The sequence below is a fragment of the Primulina eburnea genome, chromosome 2 (assembly GCF_022965805.1).
Source record: "Primulina eburnea isolate SZY01 chromosome 2, ASM2296580v1, whole genome shotgun sequence".
Taxonomy (NCBI): domain Eukaryota; kingdom Viridiplantae; phylum Streptophyta; class Magnoliopsida; order Lamiales; family Gesneriaceae; genus Primulina; species Primulina eburnea.
Window position 1 is genome coordinate 10502521 of NC_133102.1, and position 16117 is coordinate 10518637.

Genomic DNA, 16117 nt, shown 5'->3' on the forward strand with positions numbered 1-16117 from the left:
GATTCCCCACTGCTCAAAGGGACAAGCAGCTAGAATACTCTTCGTCAGTGCAGCCAGCTGGTGATGCAATCGAGCATGACGTTGACAACTATCACAGGACATTACTAGTTCTTGGGCATCATGCAACACTGAGATCCAGAAATAACCTGCGAGCAATACTTTCCTTGGCCAAAGCATAAGCTCCCAGGTGATTTCCACAACACCCCTCATGAACTTCCTGGAGCACATAATCGGCCTCTTGATAACTCAAGCACCGAAGAAGAGGCCCTGCAAAATACCTTTGATACAACACTTCTTCGACTATCACATAGCACGAACACTTTATCCTCAACTTACGAGCTACCCGAGGGTTATCAGGAAGCTTTCCCTCTTTCAAGTAATCAGTTATGACAGTCCTCCATTCCTCCTCCTCCTGTTCAACTGCAAGCTAACTCGTGTGAGGTGTGAGTTCGACTTGGAATACCACATTCCTAGTCTTACAACTTCCTATTGTTCCAGCCATTTTGGCTAGAGTGTCTGTCTTTTCATTTTCTTTCCTGGGAATCTGTTCGAACGTAATCTCTGTGAATTTCTCTCTAACTATGTCTACTTTTTGCGCATACTCAATAAGTTTTTCATCTTTCACATCATATATTCCCTTCATCTGCTATGCTACCAGCTGTGAGTCAGAAAAAATAAGTACCCGGGTAGCTCCCACGTTTCTGGCTGCTCGAAGTCCTGCCAACACAGCCTCATACTCTGCCTCATTGTTGGATGCTCGAAAGTCCAATCTTACAGCTAACTTCACCTCCTCCCCAGCTGGCGAAATCAGTACTACCCCCACTCCACTTCCATTCTTTGACGAGAAACCATCCACATACACGTTCCAAGGGTTTTCATTCTCCTGATACACGGTCTCAGCCAGAAAATCAGCTAAGGCTTGCGCTTTAATAGCTGTTCTCGGCTCACACTTGATGTCATACTCTCCCAGCTTAGTAGTCCACTTAACCAAACATCCAGACATATCTGAATGAGTTAAGATCCTACCCAATGGACTATTGGTGAGCACCACAATTGGATGAGATAGGAAGTAGGGTCTCAGATGTCTCGCTGTCATCACTAAGGCCAAAGCCAATTTTTCCAACCCTGAGTATCTTATCTCTGCCCCTTAAAGTGCATGTGAAACATAATAGACTGGCTGTTGAGTTGATCCCTCTAGCTTGACAAGGACCGAACTCACAGCTACCATGGTGGAAGATAAATATACCAACAAAGTTTCACCTGATGTCGGTTTGGCCAGGACATGCAGCTCAGCAACGTACTTCTTCAATTCTCCAAAAGGTTTTTTGCAATCTGGATCTCATTCAAAATTTTTCGCCGTTCGCAAATTCCGGAAGAACGCTAAGCTTCTGTGAGCAAATCTCAAGATAAACCTTGCCAGCGCAGCAATCCTCCATGTTAACTTTTGCCCATCATTGGGTCCTCGAGGAGGAACCGTGTCTTGAATAGCTCGAACTTTCTCGGGGTTAGCCTCAATCCCCCTCTCTGTTACCATGTAACCCAAAAAATTCTCGTCCCTCACCCCGGAGATACACTTCTGAGGTTTCAACTTCAGTCCATAGGACCTGAGGGTGGAAAATGCCTCCACCAAATCAGGTATGAGCTGGGTTGAGTCCTTTGACTTTACCATGATGTCGTCCACGTACACTTCGACATTCCTTCCAACCTGCTCAGAAAAGACTTTATCCATCAATCGTTGATAAGTGGCTCCGGTATTTTTGAGTACGAAGGGCATGACCACATAACAAAAAGTCCCTTAAGTGGTGATAAAACTCACTTTATCTTGGTCCTCCACAGCCAATGGGATTTGGTGGTACCATTGATAAGCATCCAACATGCACAGATATTGATGTCCAGTTGTGGAGCCCACTAACTGATGTATTCGGGGAAAATGATAACAATCTTTAGGGCATGTTTTATTAAGATCTCTGAAGTCCACACACAACCTCCACTTCCCTGAACTCTTCGGAACTAGGACGACATTCGATAACCAGGTAGGAAATTGCACTTCTCGAAGGTGCCCCGCCTTGAGTAACTCCCCCACTTCTTTTCGTATAACATTATTTTTCTTAGGTCCGAAGTGTCTTTTCTTCTGTTTTACCAGGCGGGCATTCGGCAAGATATTCAACCGATGCTCCGCCACATCCAGGGTGTCCCGGTGATCTTTGGAGCTGACCAAGCGAATACGGTGAGATTGGCCTGTAAGCAAGTAATGAGTTCCTCCCTAACCCTTGGGTCAAGGTCAAGGTCAAGGGCTATGCTGAGCGTCTTCTTTGTGTCCCAGCGCTATGACCTCTGGTTCTTCGTCCATCACATTTTGAACCTCCTTCCTTTACCACGGGAAACCTGCTTCTCCCCTTTCTAATCATATTTACCTCCACTTGTGCCCTCTTTCCCTCTTCCTTCACTATTCCTTCATAACACCAACGCACGACTTTCTTGTCCCCACACAAGACTCCAACCCCCTTTCCCACCGGAAATTTCAGCTTCTGATGATATGTGGAAGTTACATTTCTAAAATCCTTTAAGGCTGGCCTTCCCATAATTCCATTATATACTGATGGGGTGTCCACCACAGTAAATGTTGTCATCTTTGTTACACGCCATGGCTCATGCCCCAAAGATAGAGGGAGGAAAATCTGACCCAATGGTGGAATGGCATGTCCTGCAAACTCATAAAGAGGAGTAGAGATCGGCTCAAACTCAAACCCTTCCACCTTCATCTGGTCTAGAGCCATTATCAATAAAGATTCGTGCCACATCGTAGTTGTAAACGATGGCTATCACCACCAAGGCATCGTTATTGGAGCCACAACACCTCGGAGGTCTTCTGGCCCAAAACTGATTATACGATCATGGGGTAGGTCCGTAACCCTAGATATTTCAAATTTCTCCAACCTTCTCCCATGCGCTTTCCGAACTCGCCCGAAATCTCCATCAGTAGCACCCCCCGAGATCATATGAATAATTACTCTCATAGGGTGGTTATCCTCATTTGTTCCTCTCCTTGGTTCGACGGGCTCCCGAGGGACATATTGACCTCGACCTTCTCTTCTCAGCTCCCCAACCCTATCCATGGAAGGCCTCAACCCCGCCTAGGAGACGGGCGAGATCTCGGCTCACTCCTGGATGAGGATCCTTCTTGCGTGCCAAGCGGAAGAAACCTAGCATTGCTCTCCATCCTCTGCGACTTCTCCACCCTCTCCCCCGACTCCCTCTTCTCCATCACTTTATCCCGATTTCTATTCAGAAACATGTGATGAGAATTGTCCTCTACCTCTACTCTTGTCATCCTCCCTTTCACCTGAACCCATCTTTCTTCCTCCTCTCTCCACTCCCTCAACTCTTTCTCCCCCAGGCCGCTGCTCCAACCTCTTGTGCCGCTGGGCATCCTCTAGATTCACATATTTTTCCACCCGAGCTAACAGATCATCATAGCTCGACGGAGGTTTCTTGACCAGCGATTTGAAGAACTCTCCTCCACTCAGTTCTTGTGTGAAAGCACTTATCGTGATGCCAGGGGTAGCCGCTGGTATTTCCAGCGCTGCACTGTTGAAACGCTAGACAAATTATCGCAAAGTTTCATCCTCTTGTTGTCTCATCACGAACAGGCTCAGATAATTTTTATGATACCTTTTGCTGCTAGCAAATCGGTGCAAGAAAGCTGTAGAAAAATCCTCGAAAGACTGTATGGAGTTCGGCTGCAGGGTATTAAACCATTGTTGGGCTGATCTCATCAGCGTACCCAGAAACACCTTGCACTTGGCTCCATCCGAATATTGATGCAACAGAGCCGCATTCTCAAATCTCCCCAAGTGTTCTTCGGGGTCATAATGTCTGTCATATTCTCCCACGTTTGACCGTCGAAAATTTGGAGGAAGCTCTTCTTCTAAAATGGCAAGTGAAAAAAAACTTCCTCTCTTGGGTTCCGGAGCTCTGCTTCCCAACTGCTGCCTCAACATCCGTATTTCCTTCCACATCTCTCCCATCTCACTAATCTCCCTACTTTGGAGGGGTTGTGTCTCTTCAACCCTGCTCTGGTGGCCCTCGGTATTTTCCTCTTGCTCCTGGCGAGTGGCCTTCTCTTCAGCAAAAATAGACTCTTGGTTCTTTTTCATGGCCTCATCTACTGTCTGGGTAGTAAATCGGACCAATTGTTCCAGGGTCAAGCTCCCCATGACGGGTTTGTTCGGCTCTCGTCTCCTGATGGGGTTGTTCATCTCGTGTCTCCTGTCGAGGTTATTGCTGCCTCGTCTCAAGGAAAGGTTGTTCCGCCTCATCTCAACATAAGATTGTTCGGGTCCCATCTGAGGACGCGAGGATGCTGAGTTAGTTCTTCTGCTCCCTCTCCTACCTACAATCTCTACGTCTCAACTCAAAATTTCTCACTGACGGCGCCAAGTGATACTCACGGAAAATTTAGGGTCCGATTCCAGCAAGTGTCACTAGTCCAGACGCAGGTTTTGAAATTGTCTTGAGCCTGAAATCACGAATAAGACCGTTAGAAAGGGGCGGAGAAGGTGTCCCGGCGTAGCCCCTCCGACGCTCAAGCCTGGTATTTATAGGAGAATACATGGTCCTATCATGGGCCCTCTACTTGTTGGCCCTAGAGATGGGCCGGGAGTTTGGGCCTGATCTTTATGGATCCATCCCCGGGGTTTCACTCAAGTTCTTCCAATTATATTGCCTAATCCGCCAAATAATCTAACCCAGAATGTGATAATACTTGTACGGTGTTTCACTCCAGTATATTCACTGAGAAGATCAAAATCTAGGAGTTACCTCAAACAAATTCATCATAGCACTGCCTCATTTAGACAACTATGTTCATTACATGCTCAATCAATGGAGGCTAGTATTTCGAAAGGGGTCGAGTTTCTTGTCTGGTGATACAATAATATATCGAGATGCCATGCATAAATGGGTCATGCAACGAACAATGAAAACATAAATAGATATTTCATATCAAGCGACAAGCATCATCTCATAGAGGAGGGAGCCGAACCGGTCGAGATCTTAGTAAACCTTCCACTTGGGAACCAGAAGAGAGGTTGTGGAAACAACACAGGCAAGCAGGAACTGCAGAGAGACTCCTATGCAACCATCAGTTATTTCATTTTCATTCCAATGGTCTAATTAATTTTATACGTTGGATTTTGTAACTTTTTTAGAGTAGGTATCCAGCAAGTCAACTTGTGGCTTGAACTTTATTGACTCTTAAGTAAACAATCTTTATTTTAATAATATTTTACGATATTATCCAATTATGACATTTACTTTATTTATGCAACTTGCATAAGTATACGGATAAAGTAAATATCATAATTGGATAAAACATAAAATATTATTAAACTAAATAATGTTTTTACTTAAGAGTCAATAAAGCTCAAGCCATAAGTTGGCTTGTTGGGCACCTACTCTAACAATTTTACACTTTCCCTATAGCCAACTATCCATAAATCTCAAACTCATTGCTTCTCAAACAATGGTCCTGATAAGGGCTTCGTCAGTAGATCAATAACATTATCTGCAGAATTAACTTTCTCTACTGATATGTCTCATCTTCCCACAATCTCTCCGATTATGTGGAACTTCCTCATTATATGTTTAGATCGCTGATGAGACCTCGCTTTCTTTGCTTGCGCAACAACTTCAGTGTTGTCACAGTTGACTGGGACTGGATCAACTCTTTGATGAATGACACCCCACTCTTGAATGAAATTCCTCATCCGAATAGGCTCCTTTGCTGCAGCTGATGCATCTATATATTCTCCTTCAGTGGTTGAATTCACTATGGTTTCTTGTTTGGAACTCTTCCGAGAGAGCACCATCATTGAGCCTGAATACAAAACCAGAGGTTGGTTTTGAGTTATCCCCATCTGATTGGACGTTAGAATCAGTATACCCTTCCAATTTTAATTCTCTACTCATGTAACTCATTAACAAATTCTTTTTTCTTCTTAAGTACTAAAGAATATCCTTCACAACTTTGCAATGGACCAGGATTCAACTGATATTTGCTTGTGACATTCAATGCAAAGACAATATCAGGTCGAATAGATATCATACAATACATTATACTGCCTATAGCATATGCATATGATATGCGGCTCATGGTTTCTATCTCATCGTCAGTCTTTAGGTCACATAGACCTAGATAGAGCCAGACCATGACACATTGGGAGATATCGTCTCTTCTCCTCCATAGAGAATCTCCTCAATATGGTATCAATATATATGGATTAGGTGATCCCTAGCATCCTCTTTGATCTATCCTTATATATCTATATTCCTAATACATATGATGTTTCAATCATATCTTTCATGTAGAATTTACTAGCTAAGCTTAGTTTAGTTGACTGCGGCATCTCTACATCATTCTCAATTAGTCGTATGTCATCAACATAAACCACCAGGAATGTCATTGCACTCCCACTAATCTTCTAGTATACACAAGGTTCCTCAAGATTCTTGACAAATCAAACTCTTTGATAGTATTTTCAAATTTGATGTTCCAACTTCTCGATGTTTTTAAGTCCATAAATAGATCTATAAAATTTGATTACTTTATGCTCGCTTCCTAATGTGAATCCTTCAGATTGAGACATGAAATCTCTTCCTTAATGTCACAATTAAGGAACACTGTCTTCACATCCATTTTTCATATTTCATAGTCATATCATGCTGCTATGGCTAGAAATATCCTATTGGAATTGAACATTACAACTGTAGAAAATGTTTCCTTATAGTCAATACATTGTCTTTGAGTATCCTTTTGCTACCAATCTTGCTTTGAACGTCACTACCTTCTCATTCACCCAAGCTTCCTTTCATAAATTCATCTGCATCATATGTGAACAATTCTCTTGGGTTGATCTACTAGAGACTATACTTGATTCGAATACATAGACTCCATCTCGGAATACATGCTTCCAGCCATTTGGATAATCGACATCTGATAATACTTTTTTGAAGTTTCTTATATCACACCTAGGAATGAGCTCATCTTGTCCCTATTCAAGAAGTTGGCTCACCTTTTTAGGTGTCCTTAAGACCTTTTCAAATCTTCTAGAAGTTTGTGTTTCCTCAAATGGTTGTTGGGGTGTGATTCTATGATTTCATTTCTCAAGAAATGGTACTGAAATGGGCTTCGTCAGTGGATCAATAACATTACCTGCAGAGACGACTTTTCTACTGATATGTCTCATCTTCCCACAATATTCCGGATTATGTTGAACTTCCTCAATATATGTTTGGATTGCTGTTGAGAGCTCGGTTCCTTTGCTTGTGCAACTACACTGGTATTGTAACAGTAGACTAGAAATGGATCAACTCGAACGAAATTCATCATCCAAGTAGTCTTCTTTGTCGCAGCTGATGCAACTTTGTATTCGGCCTCAGTGGTTTAATTCGCTATGGTATCTTACTTGGAACTCTTCCAAGAGACAACACCACCATTGAGCTTGAATACAAAACTAGATGTTGAACATCTGATTAGAAGCTAAAATCAGTATAGTCTTCCAATTTTAATTCTCCACTCCCGTAAATTTTTAACAAATTCTTGGTTCTTTTTAAATACTTAAAAATATCATTCACGACTTTTCAATGTAATGAGCCGATATTCATCTGATATCTGCTTGTAACACTCAATGCAAAGATAATATTAGGTCAAGTAGATATCATATCATACATTATATTGCTTATAACAGACGTATATGGGATGAGGCTCATGGTTTCTATCTCATCGTCGGTTTTAGGGCACATAGACTTAGATAGAATCATACCATGATACATTAGAAGATATCCTCTCTTGGACCCATATAGAATCTTCTCATTATGTTATCTATATAAGTGGATTGGGTGAGCCCTAGCATTCTCTTGGATCTATCCCTATAGATCTGTATTCTTAATAGGTAGAATATTTCACCCATATCCGAATAATTTAAGTTAACCATATTTTAATTGATTGCGACATCCCTACATCATTCTCAATGAGTAGTGTGTCATCAACATAAAGCATCAGAAATGTCGATGTACTCCCACTAACCTTCTTGTATACACAAAGTTCCTAAGGATTCTTGACAAAATCAAACTCTTTGATAGTGTTGTCAAATATGAGGTTCCAACTCCTCGATACATGTTTAAGTCCATAAATAGATATATGAAGTTTGCATACCTTATGTTCACTTTCTGCTAATGTGAACCTATAAAGGCCTAAAAATCCTTACTTAAAAATTTGCGGGAAATTTAAAATTTTTTTTTAAAATAAATGGAGTGCCTCATTCATACCAAAAACGGATAAAAATGTTTAACGTTCAAAATAGCACAGCGTAAATAAAGTTTAATGTTCCAAAATGGCAGCGGAAGAAATTATTACTCGCCAAAATAACAAGTTAAAGTATCCAACAACTGATAACATATTTGAGCATAAAAAAAATGGCAAGTGCTGAAACTGAGGTCCTCGGGTGCCACTACTGCCGACCCAAGCTAGCTCACTGGTCCCCGCCCTCGATCCCGACATCATCAGCACCTACAACAATAAAGTCTAGTGAGTCTAAAGACTCAACATGCATATACCGTAAATAACGAGTAAATAAATAATAAAGTTTTGCATAGGAGTAAAAATATCATGTCATGAGGCATAATGTAAAATATCGTGTCAAGTTTAATTATAATACGTGCATAGCTGAACTGAAAATCATAGTGAAACTGTTTGCTCCTTAGAGCCCTGTACTGAAATAGCTTGTAATAATTTTCTGGTGAGATTATGTTCTACGCAAGTGGTCCCTGAACTGATTTGAACTGAGCTGACCGATACTGGGGATCGGAATTACGTCTGATCAGACTACTGCCACAGTACTGGGTGAAACAACTGAACTAACCGGTAACTGGTGACCGGACCGATACTGGGGACCGGATTTAATACTGATAGTAAAGTGACCACAAGCAATATCGCGTAAATCTCAAAATTTGTATTTTTGCACGTAATATAATTAAATAACTGAATTAAATATCCTGTACCCATTTTACTGATTGGATTGGATCGCTCCCAGGCTCGTTGCAACCTAAATATGCCATGAAAAATATGATAACTTGTACTTGACCAACTATGCAACTAAATCCAAAAACTGAGACAAGTGCGCCTAATGACTTCGTATTTAATCATGACTTCGAACCAACCCGAACCAACACTGAAACATCGTATAGTCATGATTAAAATACGCTTAAAATGATGAATTAATGCTCCTAAAATGATGAGGGCCGAAATCTAGGTGAATGGAGGCCAAAACATGAAACGCTCTTTCGAGAGTCAATTTGGCACATCGCACCGTAAATTCTCGTACGACCTCAAAAATGATCCGAATCACGAACGGCAAAAAACATGACCTTCCTAACTCGACGAGGCACTGTCCAGTCCAAGGCCATGGGCTAAGATCCAACCGAGAACTCGAACGAGCCACCGAATCGACGCAGCAAGCTGCTGTCCAGAAATTCCAGCAGCTGCGCTTGGGTTGCTTGTGTCGTTTGCGAGGCTAATGGCCATTTGGGCTAGAACCACTTACAAAAACCTCTTACCAACATCTCAAGGAATGATTTGAACCATGGCTAAGGGCCCTAGGCCAGCCACAATTCGAAATATTCCAACAACATCAGAAAAGTTCAATCGAGAACACTCATACATGCGTGTGCGGTGTCTTGCTTCGATTGTTGTCTCGTGTCGTTCCAGTGGCCATTTTATTGACCATGGCACGATCTAGACATCTAGGGGCATGGTATGAACCGTGGCTAAGGGTCATAGGCCAACCAAGATCCACACCATTCCACCATTTTCGAAACACACATGCTGTACAAAGGAAGAAGCCGAAGGGTGTGCTGGGCTGTTCTAGTGTTTTAATTAAAAACCGATTCACCATGGACCAAGCCACCAAAAGGGCGACTTATTCAAGTCTTAGACGTGCTAGGGAAGTTATCTAACCATGGATATAGGCCTTGTGGCAGCCATGATTGGAATCATTTCCTTCATGACAGCAAAACTGCATTTTTGAAAAACACAAATGGACCAAATGAGGAGTTGCTGTCATTTTCTTGCTTTTCCAGCGAGCATGGGGTTAAACCAATGGACAAATGGGGTCCTAATGCATCCTATTACATGTATAGACGTCGCTTTGGGAGCCTGGAATCGAACCAATACCTGAAACCAACACAGCAAAGCAACCCGTGAAGAGCATCAAGAAAATCGAAAATCTGCATGTGTTGTTTTCAGAAAAATTCTTGAAACATTTCGGTTTTTGGCTATCCAAAACATGATCATGTAATGAAAATAAATGATAATAGGACTTGATTGAAGAGTCAAGGAGGAATATATGCATGCTTGGTTTCGATTGAATGAAAAACGAAAGAACGAGACGATCCGGCACGGAGGAGGTGGAGCACTATGCTACCAAGCTTGCTACTGAATTTTTTCTTCTTAATTCTAGCTATGAAACTCACGATTTTAAGGCTCTGAAAGGACTCTGAATTCGGTGGAGAGGGGAGGAGAATGTTGGTTAAGGGAGTGAGGGAGATGGGTGCAAAATATAGGGAAAGAATCAAGACCAAGTCTCCCTCTCATTCAAATTTTGAATTGGTTTGATCAAGTCTTTTTTTTTGGGGGAGGGGGGGGGGAGCATGGCCGATTATCTATGATAATTAGACTAGGATAATGCTCATTAATTAATTAATGAAGGTTGACTAATAATAAAAAGAAAGATTAGCATGTTAACACCACAAAGAATGGGTCAAAGGGTGATGAGTTGGGAAGGAATAGTCTAGATACTAAGGGGGCCGAAAATTCACTAATAAATGGAGGGGAAATGTTGATTATCTAGTAAATTAATAACCCTTAAAAGCCTCACTAATCTTTTAATTAATTTAGTGAATTAATCCCTTAATTATTAGAACTTAAATGAACTATTTCCTACTCACTTCAAATAATTAAATTAAATCCTCAAACCTCCTTTTTAACTTAAATCAACTTACTTGCTAGCTACTATAAATTCTAGAAATGTTTTCTGAAATCTTAAATTTTATCTCTAAACTCCAACTCCAGTCTGGCCTCACTGAATTAACTGAAATGATAAAAATCAAAATACTGCATAAAATGATTAAATTTAAATACTTATGCAATAAAAATAATTTTAAATTTAAATACTAGAATTATGCACGGCTTATACGTAGTCTAAGTTATGGGTTCTACAGAATCCTTTAGGTTGAGACATACAAATCTCTTCCTTGATGTCAGCTTTAAGGAACATTGTCTTCACATTCATCTGTCATATTTCATAGTCATACCATGCTGTTATGACTAGCAATGTCCTAATAAACTTGAAAGCCGAGTATATCTTTTTGCTACCAATCTTACTTTGAAAGCCACTTCCTTCCCATCCTCCACAAACTTCCTTTTGTAAATCCATTTACATCATATGAGAACAATTCCCTCGGGTTGATCTAATAAGGACCATAATTGGTTCGAATACATGGAGTCCATCTCGGACTACATGGCTTCAAGTTATTTTGATGAATCGGCACCTGATAACACTTCTTTGAAGTTTCTTTGATCACATCCATAAATTGGCTCATCTTGACCATCTTAAAGAAATAGGCTCATATTTTTAGGTGGCCTTGAGACCCTTTCAGATATTCTAGGAGTTTGTGTTTTTTCAACTGGCTGTTGGGGTGTGGATTCTACTATTCATAAGTGGGTGGTTCACGAATCTTTTCGAGTTCTATCATTCCTCATTTTTTATAAAATAAAAACTCATTCTCTAAGAAAGAATGACATATTGACTTTTATATCAAATAGAAACTTCATGACTATTTCTATGCTGGATACTATTTCTTTGAATATCCTATAAAGCAGGACAAAATGGTTATACTATCCAATTTGTCATCTACTGTCCACTCCACATAAGCAGGACATCTTCATATTTTTAAGAAAGAATATTTGGTGGCTTACCATCCATATCTCATATGAAATGTTATCTACTGACTTTGTATGAACTTGGTTCAATAATATTGTCGCAGTTTCAAGTGCAAATCCTCAAAAGGATGGCGACGATTCAGTAACCTCATCATAAATAGAATCGTGTCCATCAATGTCCGATTATGATGTTCTGACATGCATGTGACAGGTGGGACCCATGATAAAAGAATATCATTCTCCTTCGTCTAGAATGTGACCGGTGGGATCCACGAGTGGTAAATTGCTTGACATATTTGGAGATTTTGGGTTGATTTAGTTTGCTATGTACGGACGTACCTCAGTGTTGGGTTGATGCCTCTTTTGGACTTGTTCAAACGAGATAAAATATCTGCACTGACATATTCTCGAAAAAATCCATCTTTAAAAATAAAAAACCATATTAATATGAAAATATCTCATTGTCATTTTATTTTTAAAATTTTTATATGATATCGCGTGTGAATATTTATTAGTTATTAATTGTGAGTCAATATACATAGAAATATTAACCGAAAGTCGGGATTAATGATCAACCAAGAGCCTATATTTAATGAATTTGAATGATGATGGAAACAGAAAACAGAAATTAAATAAAAGTCTATCCGCCATAATTAAAAAGAGAAAATTAGTCCTATAAAAAGAGATAAACCAGAAATATCACTACGTAATTAAAAAATATTTCATACTCATTTAATAAAAAATATTATAAAATCTTATAACTCATAAAAGACAAAAACTTGTGTGGGACGATCTTATGGGTCATATTTTGTTAGACAAATATCTTATTTGGATCATCCATGAAAAATAATACTTTTTATGCTAATAGTATTACTTTTATTGTGAATATTGGTAGAACTTACATGTCTTACATATAAAGATTCGTGAGACCGTCTCACAAGATATCTACTTCTCATAAAATATTCATTTATTTTTATCTATATTTTTTAATTTTAATATTATCACATCACAAATAATAAAAAATATTACAAAAAAACTATTTTAAATTCATTTTCCAAATTTCTGTTTTCATGTTATTTTCTTCAATTTCAAAATTGGATGACTTTCTTTTTATTTTTTTCATTATTATTTTCTATATTTTTTTTAACAGACCACAAGCATCACATATTTCACTATTCGCTAATATTATTATAAAGTGTATGTCTAATGTGTTACGGTCTCATGAATATATGTGTGTGAAAGAGGTCAACCGGAGCATACTTGCAATGAAAATTAAAATTTTTTGATATAAATAATAATATTTTTCACTTACATCAATATATATTATTATTCGATATGCTTTGACACAGAAAGTAATATTTGTCACTCAAACCAGCATATATTACATAATATTTATTCATAATATAATTAACAAAAAAATGATATTTTATAATAAAAATAATAATTTGGACTTAAAAAAATACAGAGTAGGTCTCTTGTGAGGCAGTCTCATGAATCTTTATCTGTGAGACGGGTCAACCCTACCGATATTCACAATAAAAAAGTAATACTCTTAGCATAAAAAATAGTACTTTTTCATGGATAACCAAATTAAGATATACGTCTCATAAAATACGACTCGTGAGACCGCCTCACATAAATTTTTGTCAAAAATACAATGTTTCAAAGGTCGGGTTAGAAATTATCTCATAAAGTTGGCCCGTAACCCAATATCATGAGAGCTTTGTGTATTATAAAATGTTCTAGTTAAATAAATAAACAGTGAGCAAGAAGGTTGAATGCTAACCATATTTGATAAAACATTTTTCTAAATTTCAAAACTGTTTTTCACGCATTTAACTCTAATACATATTTAAATGTTCTAGAATATGCTTAAATTTTCGTATTTTATTATAATAAAATTAAATATTAAATTAGATTTAGTAAGATAATTTTATAAAATATCATAAATAATTCAAAACTTTCAAAATAAAAAATACACACAGATATATATTGTCTATCAACCGATAAACTGTTAGATATGAATTTTATTGTGGCGATGATAACTAAAACCAGTAGACCAGCAGACCAGAACAACAGAATAGCTTATCAGTAGCTGCTGCTCTAGTAAAACTAAACCAGTAGAAAAGGGATAACAATACAAACCAGTAGAGAATGTTTTCTAACGTTACTATCTTAATTGTTACCGTTAAAGAGTTCCTAGTACTAGTATTAATTGCAGCATTAAATACTATACGGAGTCATTTAATGCATATTACCCAATTAAGTATAAAACAAGACTGATTGTTTTATAGCTTTTCTGCAGGAACCTATTTCGGTAATAAAGCTGACTGTATCAGTTATCTGAAGACTTCTCTGATTGTGAACGTTGAACTCAGACTATATATACTTGGATCAAATCCTTATTCGACAACACACTTCACTCATTATCATTCTTCAAGGAACAAAGCTTTTCTTATCAGACGAATATCAGTTTTCCTTGAGCATTTTAAAAAGTTCAACACAAAGAAAAGTAGCACACGCTTCATAGCTTATATCTGATCTTTTGTAGATCATCTTGTGCTACTAATTCTTATACTCTTCACGATCTTTACTGCACTAATATTTTATCAGAAGAGTCTGTAATCTGAAAAGAGTCTTTTCAGAACTTTATGTTTCGCATTTTTTGTGAGTTGAGAAACTAAGAGTTTCAGTAGGCTGAGGTGTAAGTCCTTCTGAAGTGGGTGTGTACAAGTGTTGTACTGTAATATCCAAAGTCTTTTAGTTATACCTTCTGGAAACAGAAGAAGGGGAGACGTAGAAGAGTTTATCTTCGAACTTCCATAAACAATTGATGTTTACTGCTTTATTGTTGTTTCAACTACTTCATCAGATTGTTTCCGCACGTTCTACTGTAATCAGGTGAAAGTATTCGCACAAGATCAACTACTATCCTTAACAGGATTTTAGTACCTCATCAGAACGAAAAACGAGTAGAGTTTATTCACCCCCCCTCTAAACTCAACTTCGATCCTCAACAATTGGTATCAGAGCAGGTTATTCTTGTTTGTGAAAAACTACAATAAATGGCACACTTCAGCAAGATTCCTATGTTCTCTAAGGAAGATTTTGATGACTGGAAGATTAGAATGCAAGCTCATCTTGCAGCACAGGATGATGACATGTGGTATGTCATCACAGATGGTCCACTGAAAATCTTAAAGCCCAACACAGCTGTTGCTGTTACTGACGGTGCACCACAGATGGTCGAAAAATCAAGAAGTGAATGGACCAGTGAAGATAAGAAAAAGGCCAATCTTGATAATGTGGCGAAGGATATATTGTATAAAACTCTCGACAAGAACACTTTCAGCAAGATAAAAATGTGTTCTACTGCAAAGGATAATTGGGAAAAGCTCATCCAGATGTGTGAAGGAAATGAGCAAACGAAAGAAAATAAACTGTCTGTAGCAATGCAGAAGTTTGAAAATCTGAAAATGAGAGCTGGTGAAACTCTAAATGAGTTTGATGAAAGATTCAGTAGCTTGGTCAATGAGCTAGCTGCTCTGTGTAAAGAGCATAGCAACAGAGAAATAGCCCTCAAGGTGATGAGAGCTTTACCCAGAGAATGGGATGTTAAAACAATGGCTATGAGAGTATCCAAAGATTTGAACAAATTGGAACTGCACGACTTATTTGCAGATCTAAAGGCCTACGAGTTCGAATTGGAAGTAAGAAGTGGAGAAGAGCCTTCAAGCATACCCACCAAGGCTCTTGCTGCTACTGCTACTGCTTTTACTGCTACTGCCTCTACCTCTTCTACTGCTGCTGCAGTTGTACCTCAGGCATCACCTGCCATGATCATTGACAATACAATGGAGAAGATTGCTGAACAAATCAGTAGTGATGCTATGTCCTTATTTGTAAAGAAATTCTCCAGGTTCATGAAGAAAAACCATCGAACCTATCAAGGTCCCAATCGCAACTTCAAGAAAGATTCACCATCTGGTGATATGGGATGCTTCAACTGTGGAAAGATAGGTCACTTCATTGCTGATTGTCCCAAACCGAAGAAGGATGATCAAAAGAGAAAGGATTACAAGAGGAATGACAAAAAGTCCAGAAGAGATCGAAAAGCGA

At 38.8% G+C, this 16117-nt stretch overlaps 2 protein-coding genes across 2 annotated transcripts; both read right to left on the minus strand.

Annotated features, from left to right (window-relative positions):
* Window positions 1–118: 118 nt before the first annotated feature.
* Window positions 119–643, minus strand: LOC140824104 (uncharacterized). The gene is made up of 2 exons (XM_073185703.1): window positions 464–643; window positions 119–412 (listed from the first exon to the last, which is right to left on the minus strand). The coding sequence occupies exons 1-2, from the start codon at window positions 641–643 to the stop codon at window positions 119–121; spliced, it is 474 nt and encodes a 157-aa protein (XP_073041804.1).
* A 696-nt stretch (window positions 644–1339) lies between these two features.
* Window positions 1340–2777, minus strand: LOC140824105 (uncharacterized). The gene is made up of 4 exons (XM_073185704.1): window positions 2415–2777; window positions 2141–2263; window positions 1817–1912; window positions 1340–1705 (listed from the first exon to the last, which is right to left on the minus strand). Exons 1-4 carry the CDS (start codon window positions 2775–2777, stop codon window positions 1340–1342), a joined length of 948 nt encoding a protein of 315 aa, XP_073041805.1.
* Between the last annotated feature and the right edge of the window lie 13340 nt (window positions 2778–16117).

What these genes read in the sequence shown, in the direction of transcription:
- LOC140824104 (XM_073185703.1), bottom strand. Translation starts at nt 643, where the DNA reads ATGAAGGGAATATATGATGTGAAAGATGAAAAACTTATTGAGTATGCG. An exon ending in GTTGTAAGACTAGGAATGTG is followed by an intron (nt 413 to 463) that starts GTATTCCAAGTC and finishes GCAGTTGAACAG; the next exon opens with GAGGAGGAGGAATGGAGGAC.
- LOC140824105 (XM_073185704.1), bottom strand. Translation starts at nt 2,777, where the DNA reads ATGGCTCTAGACCAGATGAAGGTGGAAGGGTTTGAGTTTGAGCCGATC. An exon ending in GAAAGAGGGCACAAGTGGAG is followed by an intron (nt 2,264 to 2,414) that starts GTAAATATGATT and finishes CCCAAGGGTTAG; the next exon opens with GGAGGAACTCATTACTTGCT. An exon ending in CTGTGGAGGACCAAGATAAA is followed by an intron (nt 1,706 to 1,816) that starts GTGAGTTTTATC and finishes TTTTCTGAGCAG; the next exon opens with GTTGGAAGGAATGTCGAAGT.